Source organism: Alternaria metachromatica, assembly GCF_023757995.1.
Source record: "Alternaria metachromatica strain BMP 0045 chromosome Unknown scaffold_27, whole genome shotgun sequence".
NCBI lineage: Eukaryota > Fungi > Ascomycota > Dothideomycetes > Pleosporales > Pleosporaceae > Alternaria > Alternaria metachromatica.
The window spans coordinates 94,281-117,692 of NW_026055518.1; the positions used below are offsets into that span (position 1 = coordinate 94,281).

Below are 23,412 nucleotides of genomic sequence, written 5' to 3' on the forward strand. Positions count from 1 at the left end.
CTCCAGGCTGTCACTGGAGCACTCCAAAGACATACAGGAATTCGAAATCGTGTTCATTATATTTTCATAGCCAGACGGCTACATCATGATCTACAGTCTCTCGTGAAGTGGCTATACTGAGTCTAGCAGACTGCACGCTTCCTTACAACTCCATGGCCTCTCCGCCCTCGGCGGTATCATCGCCGCCTTCCCTGTTCTCAAAGGTAGCGTCCAGCCACTCCGCGACGTCCTGGCCTTCATGGTGCACAAAGTCCTCGCCAATACCGCTGATACCGACGCTGGTGTTGTCAACAGTCAGCTCCTTATCCTGTGACAGCGACTCCTTCAGCGCCCTCAGTGCGTGCTTGATCAACTCCTCCCTGCTCGCGCCCTCGAAGTCGTCCAGATGCCTCTCAAGGTATGTCCTCGCCATTTGACTCCTGGCACCGATACCGCATGCAACCATCTCCTGTGTGACACCGCTGGGCTGAAATTCGAACAGATGCGGGCCCTTTGCGTCAACACCGGCAATCAACAGTCCCACACCATATGGTCTCCGTCCGTACTGTTGGGTGTTGGTCTGGGCACGGTCTGCAATTCGGGAGGTGATTTCGGACAGTGGAATGGCGCGGTCGTAGGTGAGGCGGGATGCCAGTGATTGTTGCTTCATGAAGTTGGAGAGCACACGGGCGTCCGAGGCGAGACCGGCGAGCGCGACACCGAAGTGCGAATCGATGGTGATGATCTTCTTCTGGTAGGAAGAGAGTTCTTCGGCGTTTCGCTAGTAGTCTGTTAGGAATTATCCGTATAGTTGAGAGAGCGTGAGTATTTACCTTGATTGCGGCGAGTACTGCATGAGTCTTGCTGACGATTCCGACGACGACGGAACCCTGCTTCACCGCTTCCTGTGCATATTCGACCTGGAAGATGCGGCCTTGTGGTGAGAATGTGACCGAGTCGTTGTCGTAGTTGTTGCGGAACATGTTGAAGGCGGGATCGTGGGGTGTGGGGTGGTTTGTGGAGGGTTAAAAGAGGGAAGTCGAGACGCAGTATGTTATATGGTGGTGCTGCAATCCAGTGGCGAAGACGGTAGTCGTGTGGTGTGCGGCGTGGGACGAGTACCGAGAGAATGTGGTGTTGCAGCTGGAGGCACCCGCTGTTGACGACGATGAGCTCCAGAAGCTCCAAGCTTGGCAAGGCCCTTAGCGCGTGCGACGCAACCTCACCACCAGGCGTCTAGCAGCCAGACCCCCATCACAGCAACCTCGCATCTTCGCCGGACCGAGGATCGAACCAAGGCGACGTCGGCGCATACTTCTGCAACACATTATCGTCACGTGCAACCCTCTACGAATTCACCATGGCCGGCATCAAGACCATCATAGGGTTGTCCTTCGTACGTCAGCCTGTCGCATGCACGCGCGCTCGCTATTCCACCATGCACTTGCTAACACCGTCTCACTAGGTCCTGGCGATTGGCTTCCTCCTTGTCATCCTCTCCGCCGCGCTCTTCAAGAACTACCTCACGCTTCTCGTCGTCGCAACCTACGTAATCGCGCCCCTGCCCAACTGGCTCTGCGGCCGCGCAGCAAACCGCGATGACTTTATGGAAAGCACCGGAAATGGTGTCGTCGACTTTGGACGGTTTTTGACGGGCTTCTTTGTGGTCATGGGTATTGGTGAGTATACCTGGGTGGCACAGGGACGATTCTGGGGATATCTTGGCAGAGTGCTAACACGTTGACAGCCCTCCCAACACTACTGTGGCATTCAGCAGAGATCGCAGGCGGCGCGGCGGCCATGTCCATCTTCGGCGGTCTTCTGATATACGCGACTATCATCAGCTTCACCCTGTTCTTCCAGGAGCAAGAAGACTTCTGACTCGCCGGCGGGACTCAGCAATGAGGAACCGCACACACACAATCTGGTCCAGCGCGACCACTGGAGGAACGTTGAGGGCGTTGAAAGCAAATGCTGACAGCCGGAAGATTCGGATCGGTGCTGCCCCATGTTTATGTTGTACCCATAGTTTGCTGAGCGTTTTTGTACAAGTATATCGAACATAATGCATAGGATGACTTTGGTTGTCCGTATTGGAACATGATAACTCGAAATCGCTGAATGACTGGCATGAAACAACAAGCTGCCTATGACGAACAGTCCCGACCCTTCAAATACTCGTACATAATTATATCCATTCCATGCGCGTGTCCAGATGCAGAACGCGCGATATCCGTCCTGAATCCTGACCCTTGATCCGCCAGTAGCTTACAACGCCAGGTTGTAGGTGTATTCGTCTTCCATGTTCTGCGCGATCCAGAGCACAGCGGAACTACGCAACATTAGCAGCCATCCCAGCACTTCATGTACGGTACTCACCTCAGCATAAGAAGCGCATTAGCAACGACGTTTCCAACGCCCAGCCAAAGAGTCGGCCAAGTATGCCCAACAACAATAAACTTCATAACCATGACCACAACACTGCCCGCAAGTCCACCAGCCAACAGCGCAAAGCCCAAGAACAACACCAGCCTCGCCTTCCACGCGACGCCGTTTCCAGAGTAGGAGAAGCTGTCGGCAGATAGACGCGACTTGTCGATGCTGTTGATGACGAGCATGCCGAGGGCGCTGCAGATGCCGGGGATCCAGTCGACGAAGGTGATGTGGACGGTTGGTTCGGAGCCGTTCATGGCCGACTTGGACCAGACCGAGATGTCGATGAGGGTGTAGAAGCCCATGGCGAACTGCGCGGCATTGTTAGTGACTCTGTAGGTGTAGGTGTGGCATGCGAGAGGCGCGCACCAAGGCTCCCGCGATGTAGACGCCGGCAGTCCGCGTGTTAGCGCTGTTCATCCACGCGGGCTTGGGGAAGCGGAAGAGGCGATTCGAGTCCTCCATCATGCCGTGCGTATGCGTGTGCGACTCGGTGGGGAGTGGGTTTGTTGGTGGTGTGGGTGTGATGCAAGGAGCTAGCTAGCAGCTGGAGATGCGGTTGCGCCAGTCGAGGTTGCGGTCCACCCGGTCGCGCCTGCCCTTGGCACTTACGTGCCTGGTCCGTCGGCATCTGCAGCTCGCCAACCGCCGACGAAAAGTTCCAGACTTCCAGAACTTCTTTACAACCAACACCAACTTTTGCGCCAACTTCACCCACGCACTCGACACCTCGCTAAAATGGGTCTCTCCAAGCCCTCCACCAAGGGCAAGACCTCGTCGAAAGGCAAATCCGGCCCTGCGAAATCCGGCGCGAACAAACCGAAAGCGAAGTCTGCGAAACCGACTGGTAGCGCGCCCGAGGGCATATCGAAGCGCAAGCAAAAGTCCATGTCCCTGGCTAAACCAGGTGGCCAGCAAAAGACCAAGAGTGTTGTTTCCCGGGATGGCAGGAAGAAGAAGCGCGTGTATACGGAGAAGGAGCTGGATATCCCGGCGCTGAATGGCATTATACCTGCTGGTATTGCGAAACCGAAGGGTGTGAAGAAGGGGAAGAAGTTTGTTGATGATCCGGCTAGTATGGTATGTAAATCCCATGCACCCACCTTCCGTCCCTCCTACCACCCAATTCACCCAACCTCGAACCCGATACTAATGTCTTCAAGATGGCCATCATGTCCGTCGTCAACGCCGAGAAGGAAGGCCACCTCGAGTCCAAGATCGCCAAAGCACGCCAGCTGGAAGAGATACGCGAGGCCAAGCGGAAAGAAGCCGAGGCGAGGAAATCGGACAAGGACCAGGCTTTCGAGGAGAGGAAACAGGATCTCAAGAAGAAGAGGAAGAGGCATAGTGAGCCTGGTGCGGGTGGGAATAAGGATGAGGGTGATAAGATCAAGGAGAAGGATCGCAAGTTCAAGCAGAGGAAGAGGGTTAGCTTTGGTTGAAGGAAGGGTTGATCTCTGGGGCGTGCGTTGAATCATGATGGAGGGTTATACACAGTAGGACAGATATTGCGGCGAAACGATTACGCATCGTGCACGATATCGAGGAGGCCAGTGTCGTCAGACAGCTCTTGCTGGAAGTGCGAGCACAAAATCACGGCAGATGAGAGGGCGTCATATGTCGCGCAACACATCAGGTCTACAAGCGATCTACGATATCTAAAAGTCTATGATACCCAAACAAATTTACAATCCAATCCAATCCAATCTCCCAATCATAGCTCAATGATCTAAGCCTCGGGCAATATCAACCTCCGATGATTCGGATCGAAAATAGGATACTTCTTCCCCTCCAACCCACCCATATTCACATCCTTCCCCTCATCCACCCCCTTCATAGCCTCACCCTCCACTTCCTCAAACATCTTCTCCAAAAACGCCGCCGCAGCACTCGCAAACCACCTCCCCCCACCCAACTGAAAAGACCCCAAATGACCACCCCAATCCGTCGTACACAACAGCGTATTCGGATTCTGCAACACCTCCTGATACGGCAATCCCGCTTTATTGCTAATCGGATCGTCCTCCGCATTAATCCCCAAAAAGGGGATTCGAATCGCCAACACCGCATCCACAGACTGCGAGTCCCTGTAATACGCGCCTTCCGTCGGATACCCCCACGTCGGACACTGGACATGTCGATCAAACTCATGGAGGTATTTACTCGCTAACAGAGCTGTCTCGTCGATACCGGGGTTCTTTAGTATCTGCGAGCGGTGGCGGTGGAACAGTCCCATGAGGTTCTTGCCCATGGTGCGGGAGTAGATGTGCAGGCCTAAGTAGGTTGATTGGAGGGTTGTGTTGCAGACTTCTAGGTTCCAGGGGTTCGAACAGGATACCGCGGCTTTGAGGGTGCAGCGGGGTCCTTCTTCGCCGCAGTAGTTGGTTAGGATGTTGGCGCCGAGACTGAAGCCTATGGCGTAGAGGGGGCGGTTGGGGAAGAGGGCGTGTAGTGTTTTGATGGTTTGACGTAGGTCCCAGGTTGCGCGTGAGTTGAAGAGTTGGGGCGTGGAAATCGCGGAGAGGGCGCAGCCCCGGCCGTTTACAACACATGCGGCCCAGGGTTGCGAGTGGGATGTCAGGAGCGGTTGGAGGGTTTCGCGGAGGTAGACTTCGTGGGAGCCGCCGGTTAGGCCGTGCAGGGCTATTAGCATGGGGGTGTTGTCTGGACTGCCTATTGCGTCCCATTCTTTGGGCGTGAAGTTTGTGGTTCGCTCGGGGAGTTCGGTGGTGTCTTTCTCTTCGGTCATTCGCGTAGCGGAGGCGAGTCCTTCTTCTTTTGGTACGACGAAGTCTACGGCAAAGGTGCCTGGGTAGACGGAGTGGTCAGAGTCGAAGATTTGGCGCTTGTAGTAGATTTCTGGGCCGGGGTCTTTGACGGCTGTGTACATTGTCTGGAGGTGGCCGTTGAAGAGGAAGGGGTTTAGACGGCATGGTGGGATTGAGGACTCGGCGATCTCTTTGAGGGTTGTTTTTGAGCCAGTCTTGGTCTGGAGGGGTGTTGGCGAGGCATGAGAGGTGTAGGTCGTTTTGCTGTGGCCTAGGAGCCAAGACATGATGGATTTGGGTGAAGTACGCTCTGGATTGATTGAGTGTCGGGTCTTTGTATGAGGTCTGAAGACACCGCCGATTAAAATCCCACCTCAGCACTGTTACACGCCTTCGGTCCTGTTCCCAGCTCTTTCACGATACCCTCACTCAGTCGATCAATGGCTGGAATGTTTGGTGTACTTGATGAATTCAGTTTCAAGAAGACGCCCTGCTCTAATTGATCTTAACAAAGAGATGGTGAAAGTCTTATCTAGACATACGTACGTAAGGTTGAAAGAACTGGGCCTCGGTCTGGCTACGACTAGGCTGCATGTGTTGGTGCAGCAAGCGCGCGTCTGTCGGCCAATGGCGCTCAACGGCGCTGGCGCGTTCGCGATTGCCCAAGTTCGCGACTGCCCATTACACGTCCTCACGTCGACACCCCGCTTTCGCCCACGATGCACCGCCTGTACCTCGACTCTCGGTGACCATTCCTCTCCTGAGTATCCTCCGCCATGGACCCGCGATACGGCTGGCAGCCCCAGGGCTATCCGAACGGCCAGTACAATCCGTATGCGCCGCCTCCGCAACAACCGCAGCAACAGCAGCCAAATGTCTACCAACAGCATGGCTACCCTCAGTATCCTCCCATGCAGATGCAAGCGCCACAAGGATATCCTCAGTCACAGCCACAGCAGTATCAACTGCCGCCACAGCCCAGCATGCCCCGACCCATGAGCCAGCAGTATGCGCCAATGCCTCCCCAGATGCAGCCACCACAGCAACCCCAGTACCAACGGCAGCCTCAAGTCGTCATTCCGCCGAGGACACAGCAATATGCTCCCATGCCGCAGATGCAGCCCCCAAGGATCCGACATGTCCAGGTGCCGGTCCAGCGAACAGGCAGCACGGGCATCGCGCAAACAGACGGCTCGGGTGACCAACAGCGGCGGTATAGCGCACAGCAGGCACCCACCACGCCCAGCTCCAAGCCAGTGCAGCGGTCGCCGTCATTTCAAGAGAATGGGCCCAGGCCACAGCAGCGACCCGTCGTCACTCCTTCTCACAGTCAAGCCCAGTCTCGGGCACCTCTACAACTGCAGACGACGCCTCAGCAACAGCGTGTACCTTCGCAGTCGACGCCTCAGCAGCAGTACATGTCCTCTCAGACCACGCCGCAACAGCAGCGACCCCTGCAATCGACACCCCAACAACAGCGCCCTCCACAGTCGACACCCCAGCTACAGCGACCCCCTCAATCACAGTCAACACCTCAGCAGCAACGTATACCCTCACAACCTACGCTTCAAGAGCAACGTCCTACCTCGCAATCTACTCCTCAACAACCCCGACCCCCACAGTCTACTCCTCAGCAACAGCGACCCCTTCAATCGACGCCCCAACAGCAGCGCGTACCCCCACAGTCTCGGACGCCGTCGAGCCAGTATGGCAGTCCGTTCCCACAACCGCCCTCGTCCAAACCAAGAATGCATCCCCAAGTCGTCATACCGAAAGCATCGTCTTTGCACCAGCTTACGCCGACGAAGCGCGCCCATCCACCCCAGAAGGCCCTTCCTGCCGAGCTCTCCGAACTACTGCTCACGGCTGCGGACGAATACATTGCGGTCGCGCGAGGCATGGGATCGCTGCTCATACGGGAGAGAAGGGAGGCCGACGTCAGGCAATACTACAAGTTAATGTCTACTGCCATGGGGTGCATGGATACCGTGCTGAAGGACTTCAACATGCCGCCTAGAGACGAAGCCAAGCTGCGGTTGAGGTATGCCAGCTTGATGATTGAAGAGACAGACATCGAGGCCGCGGACATATCCAGTCGGATCGAAGAGATTCTGTCCAAGCAGATATCGCTCTGTGGACGCCATCGCCTGCAAGACCTCAAGTTTGCTGCCCTCCATCTTCAGGCACGATATCAGTTCAAGACAAACCACCGCGCCGGTCTCAAATCACTCGATCAGCCTATAAAGGAGGCGGAGACCTTTCAACATATTGCCTGGGTGTATGCGCTGCGGTTTCTCAAAGTCACGCTCGCACTGCAGATACCGGGTCGTGTCGAGGTGGCATTAGCACTCCAGCAACTCCATGCTATACAAGACCACGCGGACCGGCGGGGTGATCGAGCCATCTACGTCGCTTGTCATGTACTCGAAGCGATGGTCCATCTACGCTCGGGTGCAAGCGATCGACTCGAACAAGCCCAACGCGCCATCGCAGCAGCCAGAAGCCTGCAGCTTCAAGTATCAGCCAAGCAACTAGGGTCGTTTGGCACTCTCATCGACATTATTGACATTGCTAGCGGTATCCAGAAGGGTAGTCCCAACCCACAGAAGTCTACCGCGCTTCTGGAATCGATACTAGGCGACAAAGATGAACAGGGCAGCTCCCAAAGCGGCGTCTTCACTGTTCTCATTGAGCGGAGCTTTGGGGGTCACTTGACGTTTGACACTGCTGGCATCTTCCGAAAGAACGCGGAGCAAAAGGACGAACTGGTATTTGCATGGCTTCCGAAGGAGGATCTTCAAGCGCTGTGCTTCCATATCTGCGCACTGGACCAACATGTTCATGAGAAGGGTCTGAACTTTATGAAGGAAGCACATCAGCGCTTCCGAGAGACTGCGAAGCGACGCGTTTACAGTGGTGTACCTATACCCATCGCCTTTGCGCGCATCGAGTGGAACATGGTCCTCGACTGGTATTCCATGTTCGCCATCGGCCTCATGGCGCGTACTAGGAACGATTCCGCGACCGCCGACGATGCGTTGGGTTTCCTCAAGAAGAAGATCTCGACGACCCCATACAACAACCAGGAAGCATTCGCTCGCACGCTCGCCTACTTCTCCGCCATCACCGACCAGATCAACGGATCCCACACGTCCTCACTAGCCGCATTGTCCTCGGACGTCCTCGCGATACCAGAGAAGGGCCACGCAACCCCCGCTAAAACAGACATTGCAATAATGGCAGCATTGAACCGCCTCCTCATTCTCCGCGATGCCTCGCACCCACAACACTTCCAAGCAGCCCTCCTTCTAGCCCAAATCAAACCCCTCTGCGACGACCACCCAAACCAATACATCCGCATCGCCTTCCGCCTCGTCCAAGCCTACCACAGCGAAGACGCGCCCATCCTCCAACAGAAAAAAACCGTTCAAGCCGCCGTAGGCATGGCCCAGGATGTGTCGAAGCGAACCCAGAACTTCGAGTTCGTCGCTATGATGATGTGTTACTTTGTTGCGCGCTTCTTCGCCGAGACCGTCGGCGAGAAGAGTATTCAGGCGATTCGTGCGGCGAGGTCGCAGGCCGTCAAGGTGCATAGGCCGCTGTGGGTTGCTGTTGTTGCGGGCCTTTGTATGAATACTTATCGACGGAATGGACTTGTGGCTGAGGCGGATTTGGCGGCGAGGGAGTTTGAGAATGTGAGGGGTCAGTTGCCGGTTGCGTTGAGGGGGGTGGACTGCGGGGGTGGGGATGTGGATGCGGATGGTGATGTTGATGCGGAGGGGGAGGAGGATGTTGATGCTGATGGCGATATCGATGTTGTGGGTTAGGCGGAGGGTTGTGCTTAGGGTTTTCTTCTTCATTGTGCTTCCTTTCAAAGCTTTCTCAAAACGCATTTGTTGGCGCTATATGGCGGGGCTTCATCATGTACTGTAAAGGGTTCGAGATACCATGGCGGTCTAACGGCGTTTCAATGCATTTGCGTTACCGAGAGATGGGGAACAGTGTGTAAGAAGTGTGATAGTGAGGGAGGGGATGGGTTACAATAGAATGTGTTTAATATCTATCTGTACTCGTTGAGATGAGTTTGCGTTTGCTTGCGGTGATTTCGGCTCTGGCCTACACGTAGGCTCCACGCTGCTAAATAAAGCGGGGGAAAGGAGTTGGATCACGAAGTCGTCCACCGAGCGAGAAGCTCATTCACGATGTCTTCCCCATTATCTTCTACAGGCACCATTGCGCTTCCCTGGTCCTGACTGCGCATAGCTTCCATCTGTCGGTTTGCTATCTGAGTGAAGTCAAAATTGTGACTGGGTGCCAAAGAATGCGTGCCCGTGTACACGGATCCCTGGGGATGATAGGGTCTCTCCCCAGGCATGCTCTGATATACAACTGGTTCAACATCAGCGTCAACCTCGTCGTCTGATTCGTCGTCCGCGTCCGGCATTGCTGTTGTTGCTGGATCAACGGAGTCCGCGGCATGTGTATCAAGGTCGGGATCGAATTCGTATGGCATTGAGGGTGGAATTAACGCTGATGGATCAGTGTATTGCGCGGCCCATGCATCAACGTCGGGATCGTATTCGGTTGGCATTGATGTTGATGGATCAACGTGTTCCGCGGCCTCAGATGCGCGTGGCCTAGAATATCCTCCAGATTTGGAGGCATCAGAAAACTTTACGGATGTTCTATCGAACGCTTCGTACCCCGTGTTCAGTGTACTGGGCCTCTCATAGGAGAATTGCTCCTCCAGCACATCCTCAGATTCATCAGGCGGGTGTTGTGGTGGTGAATCGAGCTCATTGTCGAATTCGTCGTCCGCGTCCGGCATTGGTGTTGTTTTTGAACGAGCGAGTGGCGTGGCACTCGATGAATCCATTATTGGACGGAAGTCGGGGTTAGGTTCAGGTGTAACAGGCTTTTCTCCGGGCTTGGAGGATCTTTGGTTGTACATATTGAAGTCTGGAGACACTAAGTCACTCCTGGTAGGCTCAGGGGGTATTTGTCTGCGTATACTACCGCCTTGTTCTCGTCTAAGTCTGCGGATGAACGAGCGATTGAGATCGGGAGTCGAGGAAGCAGGAGGTGTAAGTCGTGGGGGCGATGGGGTGTGAGATCCTCCTGCGGCTAGCACCGCGGGTTCGAAGTCGTGAGAAGGATGCTGTGGACCCATCGCAAACAGTCCGGTACCACCTGAATTACTTGGGCTATTCTCTCCCGGTGGCATTTTAATTTTCATTCTGGAGATCCACTTGAGCGTTTCAACGTTCAATGTACCAAAAACACTGGATACACTGATGTTGCGTTGTAAGCGAACATACGCTATTTCCCAATTGTCTTCATTAATTGTCTCTTTGATCATGGCCTGCTGCTCTCGTGTGAGCTCTGACATCGCGATGTGTGGATCGTTGCCTTCGTCGGTGTATTTTTTGACCAGTTTCTCGAGTGAGGCGTGGGGTAGCTCCATCCCATCTAACAAGAGTGAGTCGCCGCGACCTGTTTGAAGTCCCTGAAGAAAAGTGGTAGTAAATCCTGAATAGAAGCAGATTACATCGTCATTGTCCGCGGTGGTTACATTATCACCGCCTGCAGCGGTGGTTGCCTCAGGTTGCGCCTCATGTTGCTGGGCTGCTGCCGTCGGCTCGAATGGTGGGATAGAAAGTGTAGATTGCTGGGGAATGGGTTGATCTGAAGGGTGCGACTCTCCCGGTGAACTCGGACCTGGGGTCTTTACTCTTCGTGACGATGTTATACCTCCTGGACTTGAACGTGAACTGGCTCGGACTGGCTCACTTGGTCCAAGAGATGCGTGCGATCTGAGAGGAAGTCCTGCCGCTCGAACTTGTGTATCACCGATGGAGGCCAGAGACATATTTGCGACACTCATACCGGTTCCGGGTAACGAGATTCCTCTACCTCTATCACTGGAAGGCGACGGGAACCCGTCCGATACTGGTGGGCCAGGCGGAAGGGCTTTTGCCAAAGTCGCCATCGCAAACATGGGTGCTTGCTTGGAAGACATGCCCTTGTCGGCATCAACACCTGAGGTAGAAAGACTTTGCGAGTCCTTCACCTCCCTTCGAGGAATCTTTGAAGAGTGTTGAGGTTGTGTTTTGACCGCATTCGCCCGTTGCAGCTGCACAATCGTAGACCCGAGCTCCAGTCTCTCCGTATCATGAATCGGTCGCTGTCGTCCATCTCTCTGCGCAAGAGCAAGGCTGGCCACAGCAATCATCAATACAAGATTTCCCTTCGCATCTCGAAGATCGTTGCGCAGCTCGTCGAACTGTGGCTGTAAAAACGGCCATTTCGCTTGTTCGAACCGGGAAAGCTTGATGTTTGATCGCAGCGCTGGGCGTTTCCCCACTTGCTCGAACGCGCGACGCAAGAGAGCTTCGATGTCCGTGAAAGAGGACCTGCATCGGCGGAGAGCATGCGAGATGTCGTTGAGAGCGATGGAGTTGAAGACCGACTTGAGAGTGCCTTGCGCATCAGGCTGAGGTATGATAAGTTCGCGCACCTGGTTGAGAATGGCGCATGTGCTGCTGATGTCGTCTGCGATGCTTGTTACTCTTTGGCTGGCTGTCGCAACCTTTTCGGCAAGTGCGTACAGCTTTACGGAGGCTTGTACGCCGGCTGCGGTGATGCCCACCACGGATCCTGCGATGCTGAGAGGATCCGCCATTCTGTGCTTTCGAAGCAGTAATTGTGTCTAATCAATCAGTCAAAACATCATCCATGCGCGGAAAGAGGATAGAAGCCAGAACCATGAGTTTATGGCTGATGAGATTAGGAAGGCTGAGATGTGCGTCTTGGGGGCGCAGCCGGCTTACTCGATATCGCGTACAGCTCACTCTGTTCATTCAATACGCGAGACAGGCGCCGTGCAGCCTACATAAACATGGAAAGGGAATGTTAGCAGGATATTACCGCAATTAAACACTTAGATCATTGGCTTTGGTTGTATCCTCTAAGGACGGGCGTTCGATGTGTCCCCCGAACAGGGTGGGCTCATCATGCCGGCAGATGGCCGCATGGTGGTACCTAGGTAGTACTACTACTCAGCTCTGCCTCATTGAAAAGAGATCTTAAATTCGAAAGGCTCATGGTGCGGTCACCGCTCGTTCTTGTTGTTAAAGTCTAGTGCCCAGGGTGTTGGATGTCTCCAGAAGCCGGTGTAGACCCTGCCAATCTGCCCCGCCCCACTTCAGCTTCGCGCAACGCCAACCCATGTCTTTCAGAAGGATGCACCTCGATCCCTCAACGGCATAGCCACGCCACTGCTGACATGATCATGTTATCTTTCGCTCCCCCGCTGCTGTCAGCACACTATCTGCGAATTTCCATCGCGACCACCTCTAATGTCGATTTGATCAATTTCCTTCCACTGCTTCTACAACATGCACCTTCTGCGACGTGACATCGACGGCGAGTTCAGCCTTGCTGACTATGACGACAGACAGCTGCCACCCTATGCCATACTGTCACATACCTGGGGTTCCGATAACGATGAAGTGTCCTTCAAAGACATCGTGAAAGGCAGAGGAAAAGAAAAGCAAGGCTATGCCAAACTACACTTCTGCGCTGACCAAGCTGCCAATGATGGACTGGAATATTTCTGGGTGACCTGACGATGTTCTTCTTCCTTTGCGCATCGGCTAATACGTGTTAGGTGGATACGTGCTGCATTGATAAGAAAGATAGCGTGGAACTCTCGAAAGCGATAAACTCCATGTTCTCATGGTATCAAAATTCGACCAGATGCTACGTCTATCTCTCCGATGTGATAGCTCCGCCTCGGACGCCTTGGAAGGATGCGTTCCAGAAGAGCAAATGGTTCACTAGAGGCTGGACTCTACAGGAACTACTCGCCCCATCTTCTGTCGAGTTCTTCACCGTTGATGGTGAACGCCTAGGTGATAGGCAAACACTATCGCAGGCCATCCGTCAGGCTACATCTATCTCTTGGCGAGCTTTGAAGACCACTCCGCTGCATCTCTCAGACTTCAGTATAGACGAGCGCCTGTCCTGGGCAGCTGGGCGGGAAACCAAACGTGAAGAGGACGCAATTTACTCTCTACTGGGTCTCTTCGACGTACACATGCCACCTATCTACGGAGAGGGCAAAGCAAATGCATTTGATCGCCTCGAATCAGAGATTGAACGAAAGCTGGTACTTGATAGTTCACGGAAAAGGAGCGCCTCGGAAGCTTTTGAAACGACGCTCACTGGCCTGGAAGGAAGTAACTCGAAGCTGAAACAATCTACAAGCGACAGGGCTCAAGAGCATTCAGTGGTAATGCAAGACTGGTGGGCTGAAGCAATCGCTAGGAATATGGGAACACCCAGAGGCTATGCAAAAGTTACTGTGTTGCTTTTGAAATGGGCAGATGAACTGGATGAGCTGCAAACGAGCAACGAAGTGAGTGAGTTTAGATTCAAGTTGAACTTTAGCACCACCCAGAATCTTCGCGCAGGTGTTCTAATTTGATCATAGGTAGAAGAGCTCGGACATATCTTCCAGGACCGATTTAATTTTGAGATTGAAGTTGCCGAACTCAACCACCGAAGCAAACCACAACGTCAGATGGATCGAATCATCACCACATTCGTCGAAGCCCACGATCAGCCTCGTAACTTGTTGATCGTGTACTATACGGGCCATGCTATCCACTATAAGAATGCCGGTCGACTCGAATTCTTGCCATCCTCGCAACCACCAGCGGCCGGTGGCACTTCTACCAGTGGTCAGATAAACTGGTATAAGACAGAAGACTTCCTTTGTTCGGACGAAGTCGATGGCGACATTCTTGCGATACTGGACACAGAGTATGCGAGTAATGGCGATGTACGTCATGTGTCCAATGACGAACGCGACTCGAATTACAAAGATCAAGGGACTGCCAGGCGATTCCAGTTGATAAGCAGCCGTGACAATCCAGCTCCTGGCTCCGAGTCGCTCACGCGCGCATTGATCGACGGGTTAAAAGAGCTCTGGGAGCGCAACAGGACTTCTGGTTTCTCGACTCAGGACCTTCATCAGTGCATTGAGATGAACCCAATCCGGTCAGGCATAAGCTCTAAGATGTGGTCTTTGCTACCGAACAAGCGCCATATTCTTCTGACACCGATAGCGCATTCGGAAAATGATACGTGCGAATTCCAGCAGCATCGTAGTCGCCCTGAACGAGGTTACTTGAAGCTCGGCCTCGAACTCAAGGACTCGTCTTTGGATCAGGAACAGATAGAGAGTCTTGCAAAGATCTTGTGGTCATCGTTGGATAATCAGTCTATAGGCCTACAGGGTATTGATTGGCTTGGGTTCGAGCGTCGGGACAAGGGCCACTCTCGTCTTCAGCATCTCTCTCCTTGAAAGTGAGAGGCATTGCACAATAGGACCACGGTGGCAAAGAGAAAGACAGAAAGGGTATTTGTCGCTCAATAAGCTTTTCTGTCGTAGCATAGTCGGGGTCCAGCGAATGTGAGTGAGTAAGCTCCGTGAACTCAACGCCAATTCGTTACTGTCCTTCTACACTACGCGGGTTTACCTTAGTGAGTAAGAAGCTTTACATGTGTATAGTAATCACACAGATGCACGCAGTCGTACGAACGTTCAGTGTTATTGAATGATCGTCCATCTCAGTGTACGCCAGCGGAGACTCATCCGACAAGCGAGATGCGCCCGCAGCTTGCTTATCCGAATTCCGAAGAACGATGGACTGGGCGCAAGGCGTGAAGCTAGCCAGCACACGAGAGCCTTGAGTTCCGGTAGCCGCCTATCAACGTTTGGACACCGAGCTAAGTGTTGATGGCATTCTCCTGGCCTTTGTAGACTGCCTTGCGTCCATGGCAAGTGTTGTTATTAATTCCCGGACGATCAACTATGACATTGACATCCAAGTGGGTATCATCCAGCGCCTACCGCGTCAGTTCGCGCTTCACATATCCTCTCAGCAGCGTGATTCGAGTGGCGCGGTCGATATGTAAGCACGTTTGTGCTTGTTTGCAGCATTGTCAAACGCCTGGAGACCGAAACGGCGACATGCAGATGGCATCGAGAACATAAAGTTCTGGCAGACGTGAAGTGGTGTGTTGATGCGATGTGACATGTTGGTTCGAAGGTTTCTGACTCTCTAGGTAGTGACCAGTGACTGCAGATCAGGGGCCGACGATCGTTGGACTTGGACTGCAGCTTGGAGAATGCTCAGAAGACGTTGGCTGGTGCTTGAACTGTCCGTTCAGATCAGCCTAATGCGGGGTGCCTTACGCCGTTTTCGCTTACCTAGAGAATGTCAATCGCAAAGATGCCAATAATGCCATGTGTCGATCCAACGGTGAACCCATCTTCGTGCAGGATCTGGAAAGACCCTGGCTATACATACTGGAGCTATTGAAACGTGAAGGTGCCAGAGGCGCGGTACTGTAGGATGAGGACAGCGATCGACCTGCGTGCCACAACGCGGTCCATGTTACAGCACGCTAATTCTGCGTCGCTGAGGAGGTTCGAAGATCTGCGTGGCTAGTAAAGACACCACAGTCCATGGCTGGTGTTCGAAGTCAGCTCTCACGCGATCAGTGCTGCGGTCTCGAATTAGACTAGTGCGCCAAGGAGACGATTTGGCGCTATCGACCCGTTCCGGCTGAGATCACGTTTCACGAGATGCTTCCGAGGTTCCGGCATCTTCTCCCTTCCCAGGCATCCACTTGCTTGCACGCCCTCTACATGGCAAAATCATGACGCGCTTTTACGAAACTTCGTTCATGCTGCGCAATAGATCACAAATCAGCTGTTGTCACATGGGCTCTGTGTTCGTACTGCTGCATCGCTGACGTAGCGCAAACCTTCTAACCGACCCTGTCCGGGCGCACCTCAGCTGCAGGAATCCTGTCGCACCCCGCGTTATGCCGCTACCAGCACAATATCTGCATGGGATTATCGTTCCTGAGGCAGTACTCGAGCTTGAAACGGATGTTACCTCACAAACGATCCTTTTGAGATCCTTTCCCACGCGAACGACACACACTGCATTGCTTGGGATGTCAGAATGACATATTCATTCGCAGTACTGCGTGATGGCTGATCTGTCGCAAGACTCAGCAATGTTCCAAACAGGCATGTGTCAGGCGAGATGACCTCGCACGGTGCTTGCGATGCACAAGAATGCGACCACAGCCGCGAGGCCTCCAGCGCCTGTTGAGACGACTACGGACATGCCAGAGTCGTGGCGTGGCGCCTCCGTCATTATAACCGCAGTCTATCTCAATCGAGACTTTACGAATGCAACGGAGCAACGGACAAAGGCGGCCCGGTCTACCAGCATTGTTCGACGTATGCTTCTGGTCAGTTATTTCCAGGGCCCCTCTCGAACGGCGGACCTGAGCACAGCAGGCTGGTAGGTGGTAAGGCAGCTAAAGATGATAGAGTTTGAAATCCGATCCGCAGGGATGCTTCCGAACACGAAGACTGTCCATGGACTCCTCTAGCGTCACACTAAGGCTACGGGCAGATTACACCACTCAAATTAGCCGGTATTTGGTGGCTCTCCTACATGACGCCACCATCTTCGAATGGTACCCTGGTCAGGTTCTCTCCCGCACTATCCTACCATCAGCATGTGAACATATCATGTTGATGAAAGGCTCAGAGGCTCGCCAAAGTTACGACCAAGGCACGCTCAAGAAAGAGTCATTGCACCTAATAATACGAGAACCAACTGCGGTATGTTCACGCAAACGGGTTCGTGCCGAGCTCTCACCTCACCATGACAGCGCTTCCGTTCGCAATTCGCCGGCCTGGTCATTCAGCAACGAAGGCCGTTCGTTCAACCCAAGCGATCTTTTGCGTAACACAGACTGCGCCACGCGAAAAGCTCGTTCGTCAAAGCACCTGCATGATCTGCACCCGGCGAACCGAGGGACGACTTCGTGGTTTGGAAGACGTCCACTTAGCGGCAAAGATCGCCATCCACCATGGCAAACGCATAGACTGCATCATGCAAGTGAGTTCGTATGCATGGTGTGGTCTTGCTCACTGCGACGGTCCGCTACGGAGATGTACCCCTCGAATTTAGACTATTTACGTATGCAGGGAGAAGTGCATAGTCTCATTGGCTCAGCCAACATCTTGCCGTCTGCTAAGTCTAGCTCTTCCGTTAGGCACCCCATCCCCCCAGATCTTCCCTACAACTGCTACCAGGGTCTCGTTTATCCATCAGTTTTGAGTTTCGGATGCCTCCTCAAACGACATAGCCTCCCGGTTTTGTGTGAACTGTCACCCTAGTCCGTGCAGCTTGCAGTGCAGGTACCTCCGGGCGCAGTGCCTGACACATGTACTCTTCCACCCACGGGGAACTGCGAATACATATGTAAAGGAGTGCCTTGGTAACCTCACCACGCCCGTCCGACATATCGACAAGCTACTTGTAGCATCGTCTGTTTCTCTTCACAACAGCCATGGATCCCTTAACACCCGAGCAGTCGGCTGCCTTGGCCGAGGACGATCGGGGTCCACTCACCAAGTCTATCGTCGTTGCTTTTACATGCATAGCGGTGATATGCGTTGGCCTGCGTCTCTTCACTCGGCTTCGATACCTGGGACGAGCATTAGGATGGGAAGACTACACCATCGTAGTCTCCATGGCTCTCTCCATTGCCACCGGCATACTTCAGGTCATGCAGGCGAATGCTGGAAACGGCAAACACGCTGCCCTGATCGAGTTTCCAACCGGAGTTGAAATCATCTTAAAGGTGAGAACTCGTACAACATCTACAATCCTAAGCTAACGTATTCCAGTACCTCTTCTGGAGTATCATCTGCTACAACGCCAGCCTTATGTTCACCAAAGTGTCCATTCTCTTGCAATACGGCCGAATCTTTACTGTGCGCGAGATGCGCATTCCACTCCACATCGTCATGGCCGTGTGCGTTCTTTGGGGTGTGAGCACAATCATCACCTCTATCTTCACATGCGTCCCTGTCCACGCCTACTGGAAGATCCTGGAGCAGCCAACTTCGAAGTGTATTGACAACAAGACGTGAGTGTTTCCAAAGTGCTCCGCCTCACGATGCGCAATGCTAATTGAATCACAGGATTTGGTATGTGAACGCCAGCATCAACATCGTAACCGATCTCCTCGTCGCCTTCCTTCCCGTTCGCGTCATCTGGACATTGCAAATCGCCATGCGCCAAAAGATTGCTCTCTTGGCCATCCTCACCATCGGTTGGTTCGTCTGTGTCGTGTCGATCCTCCGCCTTCACGCTCTCGTTGTCCTGGTCGCACATCCCGACGACAACACTTACTACAGTGCACCGACAGCCTACTGGTCCGCGATCGAGATGAACCTCGCCATCGTCTGCGCATCGCTTCCCGCGCTCAAGCCACTTGTTGTCAAGATTATTCCCGGCTTCTCTTCATCGCTCAATGCCAGCAGGGCATACGGGGGTGGGACCGGTACTGGAGCCAGCACGAAGCAAATTGGTGTCAGGACCACAGCAAGACGCATCGACGATGACTTTGAACTGGGTCGGCCAGGCAGCACAACACCTTATCAGACGACTTCAGAAGAAGGCGGCATGTTTGGGAAGAACATTTACGTTTCTCGACATTTCGAGCAGCATTTCGAACAAAGTTCGCGGATCAGCGACAGCGAGAGCCAGAAGGATCTTGTCGCTGAACCCAAGTCAGTACTTCATTGAACGATTGCTAGATAGAATTGAACATCTTCTTTCGAGAATTGCACACGCATGAACCATCTCATCTTCTCTCCTCCACATCCTGCGATACGGTGTTCAAGGCTCGGGACAGCGCACGGTGTCTCGCGACGTGCCGCCTTGCAGGGAACGCATATCGGTTATCATCTACCTTTCACGCTGGCGCAGTGTGCAAAACGCCTCTTTTCATTGTCCACCACTCGTTTCTCCAGTCAAAGTCCGGCGCGCGCTGAATGGCTGATCGCAGTCTTGGCCTCCACTATTAGCCGTGATTATGGGTGCGGGTGAGAATGCAGCGCCACCCGTCGGAAGGCTTGAATATGGACTTCCTCGAGCATTGTCCAAGGGGTTCTTGAATAGCGCATTGAGGTACTTACGATACAATGTATGAGCGCTGGGCTATGATTTGAAGCCTGCCTATTTTAGTAAGGCATGAGGCCTCAACACCAGCGCACGCGTGGAACCGATCAGCCGCCGTCATCTGCACGACAAGTGAGCCACGCGTCTGGCGGAGATGCTCCCTGTGGATTTCAACGTCCACGATGGCGACGAGGCTGTCGATCACCCAGCGGCATCTCCAGAGGTATCGCTCGCTAGCTTGTTCGAGTCTGGCATCTCGGTAACGGCCCGATTACGCTTCAACATGCCGGTCGCCTTCTTATACCCGTCGTCTCTCCTTCGCGAACGTGAGTCGCGGACGCATCTCTACCGCGGCGGGCTGTATAGAGTTGTCGTAATCGGTCCGCGAACCGAATCGATGTTCTCTCCAATGCCTGTCGGGACCTGTTCCGTGGAATTGGTGCTCGGGTTCCCGTGCGTCTTCGCGTAGCTGAGCACAGTAGCAAAACACCTTGTGTTAGACGAATCGCATCTCTCATATACATAGATCGGAAACCGGCACAAGAAGGGCCGGTGATTTTGGGCTGCCAGATCACCGGGTTCCATGCGGTTTTGAAAGACTGACGTGCCTTAGCTGGCAGAACTGGAAGCGCAGCAATGTTCGTTGTGCCCAAGGGGCAGCTTCTAGTGTTTCCAGGACGATACTATCCTGGAATGATCCGAGTAGGTTCGTTGATGCGCTAATGTTCTGTGACGCTTCCCATCACGCTCGACGGTGACCACTCACGAGATCATCGGCTTGAGATGTACGATGTTTACTGATCAATGGGAATCTTGATTTCGCCATGTCAATAATCGTACGACCTTATACCCGGCATGCGAATCTGATCGGAATTCTGCACCGTGTCCTATGGCGAAACGTTCTGCGGGCATGTACCCATGGTCGTGGAAAAATCACGTACATTCACTCCGTTCAGGGCTTCCTTGCAACGGCTTTCAATTCCAAGTATACCCAGAGCTCCGAGCCGTCCTCCTAGTCTGAAATTTATTGCGAACTCAAACACAGCCCGATCGCAGATCTGACATGTCATGGCACGGCGAAAACACCTGTAGCGTCTAGCGGGATGCAAAGCTCAACGAAGCTTCTATTTACATCGCGTATAATAAACCTTCGCGATGTGTCCAAACTCTATTTCAGACATTACACATTCTGTGCCGTGGTGGTTCTGAGGTTGTCGCAACATTGCGATCGACAAGATGGCGTCTGGCATAACCACTAGAATCTATTCAGAACGCGCAGGGGAATAGGTGCACCACTCTCAAGCTTCTGGTCTTTGTTTCCTTGATGTCGAGACCAAGGAGACGGCAGGTTGGTACAAGGTCTGACTTCACCACGAACCCAAAGTACCCAGGTATCACGCTGGGGGACTTGCAATTGAGCAAGAGCTCGTGTTTCATCATGTGCTGGACCGCTCTCTGTGAGATGTGAATATGGTGGCTGGTCGAATATTCCGCTCTATCGTGGCGTTGAGTTTTGCATCATTCAGCAAGACTAGGTACCCAGGTACGGCTCGGGGCTATCATCCGACATGGCAGAATGCTTGTCTTGGGGTTGAAGAATACGATTAATAAAATATCACTAATCTTTGCACAGTTGCTACCTTGTAGATACCTGGGCATGCAATGATAGTTCGCTGGAATCCTTTGCCGTTAGTGTCGATGACCGCCTGGGGCAGCGGGGAAGTGCGCGACCCGCTCCGGGCCTTGAGCGCCGCTGCATCGTCCCACCCGGCCTTCTACTTCCTTTCTTCGCATCGCTACACCCACTCTCATCAAACTTCAATATCGTCGACAACACCATCGCCATCAGGAGTGCATGTGTCTCCCCCTGTCACGCTTTCCGAGATTGTGACGTGAGTATGTAGTTGCCATTCCACTTCGGCGCGGAGCTCGGTGGGCCGCGCTGGTTGCATCGCATATAGCACCCGTTTATTCACCTCGCCTTGGCCGTCGCACTTGCAAAGAGCGATACATTTCATTTGGAACGCGATTACACCAGACATGGAAGACCTTCTCCTCATTAACTTCCATTGGTGGGTCTTCTCGTGCAAGATTGATCATCATATTGCGGGGTGCATCATATCTAGATGAACTGCGGATCCATGGCGCAACTTCTGGGGCCATTGTCCGTGGTGATTTGGCAGAGCGAGATCGGATTACTGGAATCGAGCGCCCCATGATCATCGGAGAGGGTGTCGTTACCGCCGGCTAGATACTATACCCGAAGACCTTCATCTGGGCCAGCTGGCTCATTCTCGGGATAAGAGGAGCTGAGCCCTTCAGTGTACATTTCGTCCTGATTTCGAAAGACGTCAAGATTGCACTACATAGGCATTCGATTACAACCTAGAAGTTGCGCTTCGCCCAACACGCTACGAAAAGTGTACACTCTGCCAATATGCGCGCCACCATCCGCTCGGCATGGCTGGCCATCGCTGCCTTGACAGTAGCAGCAACGGCAACCCCAATGGAACTAGCAAATCGCCAATCGACGGTGAAGATCATGGCTCTCGGCGATTCGATCACCGGTAGCCCAGTATGTACCCTGCATCAATACTACTGCAATAGGTACTGAACCACGGCATAGGGCTGCTGGCGGGCTTACCTCTGGCAAAACCTTCAAGAAGCCGGTATTAAGAACACCGACTTTGTAGGCAGTCTGGCTGGCCAGGGCTGTGGCTTTCCATACGACGGAGAGAACGAGGGACATGTAAGCTTATCATCACGCGTCCATTGCATGGCTAATCCGGAACGGCAGGGCGGCTTTCTAGCAATAAACATCGCGAACCAGAACCAGCTCCCCGGTTGGCTCTCATCCGCCAAACCCGACATCGTCATGATGCACCTCGGTACGAACGACGTCTGGAGCAACCGCTCGCCCCAAGAGATCACTACTGCGTTCAGCAAGCTCGTAGATCAGATGCGCGCCTCGAAGCCCCCGATGAAGATTCTCGCCGCGAAGATCATTCCCATGAACCCTTCGAACTGCGCTGAGTGTGGGCATCGTGTCGTTGCCCTGAACACTGCGATTGAAACATGGGCGGCAACCAGGACGACTGCAAACAGCCCCATCACGGTCGTAGACTCGTGGACTGGGTTCGACACAAAGACTATGACTGGCGATGGCGTTCATCCGAATGATGCGGGCAGTAAGAAGTTGGCTGCGACGTGGTTCCAGCCATTGGCGGATGCCATCAAGGGCTAAAATGCGTGGACAATATCTAGGGTGCACCAAGAGGACGCAATATTGATCAAATTCTCGTGCCGCAGGCGTATACATCTCATTGATGCGCTATGTACTGCGACGCGTTGGGTGTATGTAGGCTCGTGCGCTTCTTTCAACGGCTCTTCCACTCTGCAGGAAAGACTTGTTGTACAACAATCGTACAAACAATCTCTCCTCCGGACTCCGAAGCACCGAAACCCCTCGCACATATCTTCGTGCGATCTTTGCTTATGTGGGATATCATCCGATGATGTTGTCTCTGAAGGCTCGGAAGTGCCAAGATGTCCGAACATGAGGCTGTCGGCGATACTTCGTAGCAATCAGCCACTCCAGAAACGCGTGTACTTTCCTGTCTAGGGAAGACACACAGCATCACACTCGGCCGGCCGTATGCGCCGAATGCACATGCTTCGCGCGTTACGGACGTTAGGAACACCGGTATGATGGATGGTTTCTTATATATGGAATCAAGACCGACCATGAACATTCTCATCATCAAGTTCTCCATACCAGCTTCTCTATGACTGCCTCTGGAATCACTATGCTCATGCGAATACTCACCACGGCAGCGCTGTATGCTGCAACGAACGCCATACCAGCACGACAGCCATCCTTTGCGGACACCGTGTTCCACAACGGCTCCATCTACACGCTCGACGCGTATTCGTCAAAGGTCGAAGCGCTGGCAATTAAAGACGGCGTCATCACCTTTGTCGGATCAAACGAGGATGCCAAAGTACGCATTGGCAATACGACCCAGGTAGTCAATCTCCAAGGCCACGCTGCCATTCCAGGCTTGATCGACTCTCACATGCACATCCTCGGTGGCGGCATTTATCTCCTCAAATGCGACCTGAACTACCAGCCGCTCGACCTAGCTGGAGTTCTCCAGCATATC

General features: G+C 53.5%; 10 protein-coding genes across 10 annotated transcripts; 6 read left to right on the forward strand and 4 right to left on the reverse strand.

The window, feature by feature from the left end:
- Nucleotides 1-142: 142 nt before the first annotated feature.
- On the reverse strand, nucleotides 143-962 carry J4E83_008761 (uncharacterized protein; the record flags this gene model as incomplete). Its single annotated transcript, XM_049335655.1, has 2 exons — nucleotides 143-760; nucleotides 813-962. The coding sequence occupies 2 exons, from the start codon at nucleotides 960-962 to the stop codon at nucleotides 143-145; spliced, it is 768 nt and encodes a 255-aa protein (XP_049185151.1).
- Nucleotides 963-1,339: 377 nt separating this feature from the next.
- Nucleotides 1,340-1,860, forward strand: J4E83_008762 (uncharacterized protein; the record flags this gene model as incomplete). The annotated part of the gene is made up of 3 exons (XM_049335656.1): nucleotides 1,340-1,375; nucleotides 1,445-1,658; nucleotides 1,727-1,860. The coding sequence occupies 3 exons, from the start codon at nucleotides 1,340-1,342 to the stop codon at nucleotides 1,858-1,860; spliced, it is 384 nt and encodes a 127-aa protein (XP_049185152.1).
- Nucleotides 1,861-2,247: 387 nt separating this feature from the next.
- Nucleotides 2,248-2,880, reverse strand: J4E83_008763 (uncharacterized protein; the record flags this gene model as incomplete). Its single annotated transcript, XM_049335657.1, has 3 exons — nucleotides 2,248-2,311; nucleotides 2,359-2,723; nucleotides 2,782-2,880. 3 exons carry the CDS (start codon nucleotides 2,878-2,880, stop codon nucleotides 2,248-2,250), a joined length of 528 nt encoding a protein of 175 aa, XP_049185153.1.
- Nucleotides 2,881-3,150: 270 nt separating this feature from the next.
- Nucleotides 3,151-3,854, forward strand: LOC1 (60S ribosomal subunit assembly/export protein; the record flags this gene model as incomplete). The annotated part of the gene is made up of 2 exons (XM_049335658.1): nucleotides 3,151-3,492; nucleotides 3,576-3,854. 2 exons carry the CDS (start codon nucleotides 3,151-3,153, stop codon nucleotides 3,852-3,854), a joined length of 621 nt encoding a protein of 206 aa, XP_049185154.1.
- Nucleotides 3,855-4,141: 287 nt separating this feature from the next.
- J4E83_008765 (uncharacterized protein) lies at nucleotides 4,142-5,467 on the reverse strand (the record flags this gene model as incomplete). The annotated part of the gene is made up of 1 exon (XM_049335659.1): nucleotides 4,142-5,467. The coding sequence occupies one exon, from the start codon at nucleotides 5,465-5,467 to the stop codon at nucleotides 4,142-4,144; it is 1,326 nt and encodes a 441-aa protein (XP_049185155.1).
- A 489-nt stretch (nucleotides 5,468-5,956) lies between these two features.
- J4E83_008766 (uncharacterized protein) lies at nucleotides 5,957-9,007 on the forward strand (the record flags this gene model as incomplete). The annotated part of the gene is made up of 1 exon (XM_049335660.1): nucleotides 5,957-9,007. One exon carries the CDS (start codon nucleotides 5,957-5,959, stop codon nucleotides 9,005-9,007), a length of 3,051 nt encoding a protein of 1,016 aa, XP_049185156.1.
- Nucleotides 9,008-9,345: 338 nt separating this feature from the next.
- J4E83_008767 (uncharacterized protein) lies at nucleotides 9,346-11,862 on the reverse strand (the record flags this gene model as incomplete). The annotated part of the gene is made up of 1 exon (XM_049335661.1): nucleotides 9,346-11,862. The coding sequence occupies one exon, from the start codon at nucleotides 11,860-11,862 to the stop codon at nucleotides 9,346-9,348; it is 2,517 nt and encodes an 838-aa protein (XP_049185157.1).
- A 1,047-nt stretch (nucleotides 11,863-12,909) lies between these two features.
- J4E83_008768 (uncharacterized protein) lies at nucleotides 12,910-14,550 on the forward strand (the record flags this gene model as incomplete). Its single annotated transcript, XM_049335662.1, has 2 exons — nucleotides 12,910-13,599; nucleotides 13,675-14,550. The coding sequence occupies 2 exons, from the start codon at nucleotides 12,910-12,912 to the stop codon at nucleotides 14,548-14,550; spliced, it is 1,566 nt and encodes a 521-aa protein (XP_049185158.1).
- A 3,080-nt stretch (nucleotides 14,551-17,630) lies between these two features.
- On the forward strand, nucleotides 17,631-18,874 carry J4E83_008769 (uncharacterized protein; the record flags this gene model as incomplete). Its single annotated transcript, XM_049335663.1, has 3 exons — nucleotides 17,631-17,924; nucleotides 17,971-18,212; nucleotides 18,268-18,874. 3 exons carry the CDS (start codon nucleotides 17,631-17,633, stop codon nucleotides 18,872-18,874), a joined length of 1,143 nt encoding a protein of 380 aa, XP_049185159.1.
- Nucleotides 18,875-21,755: 2,881 nt separating this feature from the next.
- On the forward strand, nucleotides 21,756-22,493 carry J4E83_008770 (uncharacterized protein; the record flags this gene model as incomplete). Its single annotated transcript, XM_049335664.1, has 3 exons — nucleotides 21,756-21,824; nucleotides 21,876-21,998; nucleotides 22,047-22,493. 3 exons carry the CDS (start codon nucleotides 21,756-21,758, stop codon nucleotides 22,491-22,493), a joined length of 639 nt encoding a protein of 212 aa, XP_049185160.1.
- Nucleotides 22,494-23,412: the final 919 nt, after the last annotated feature.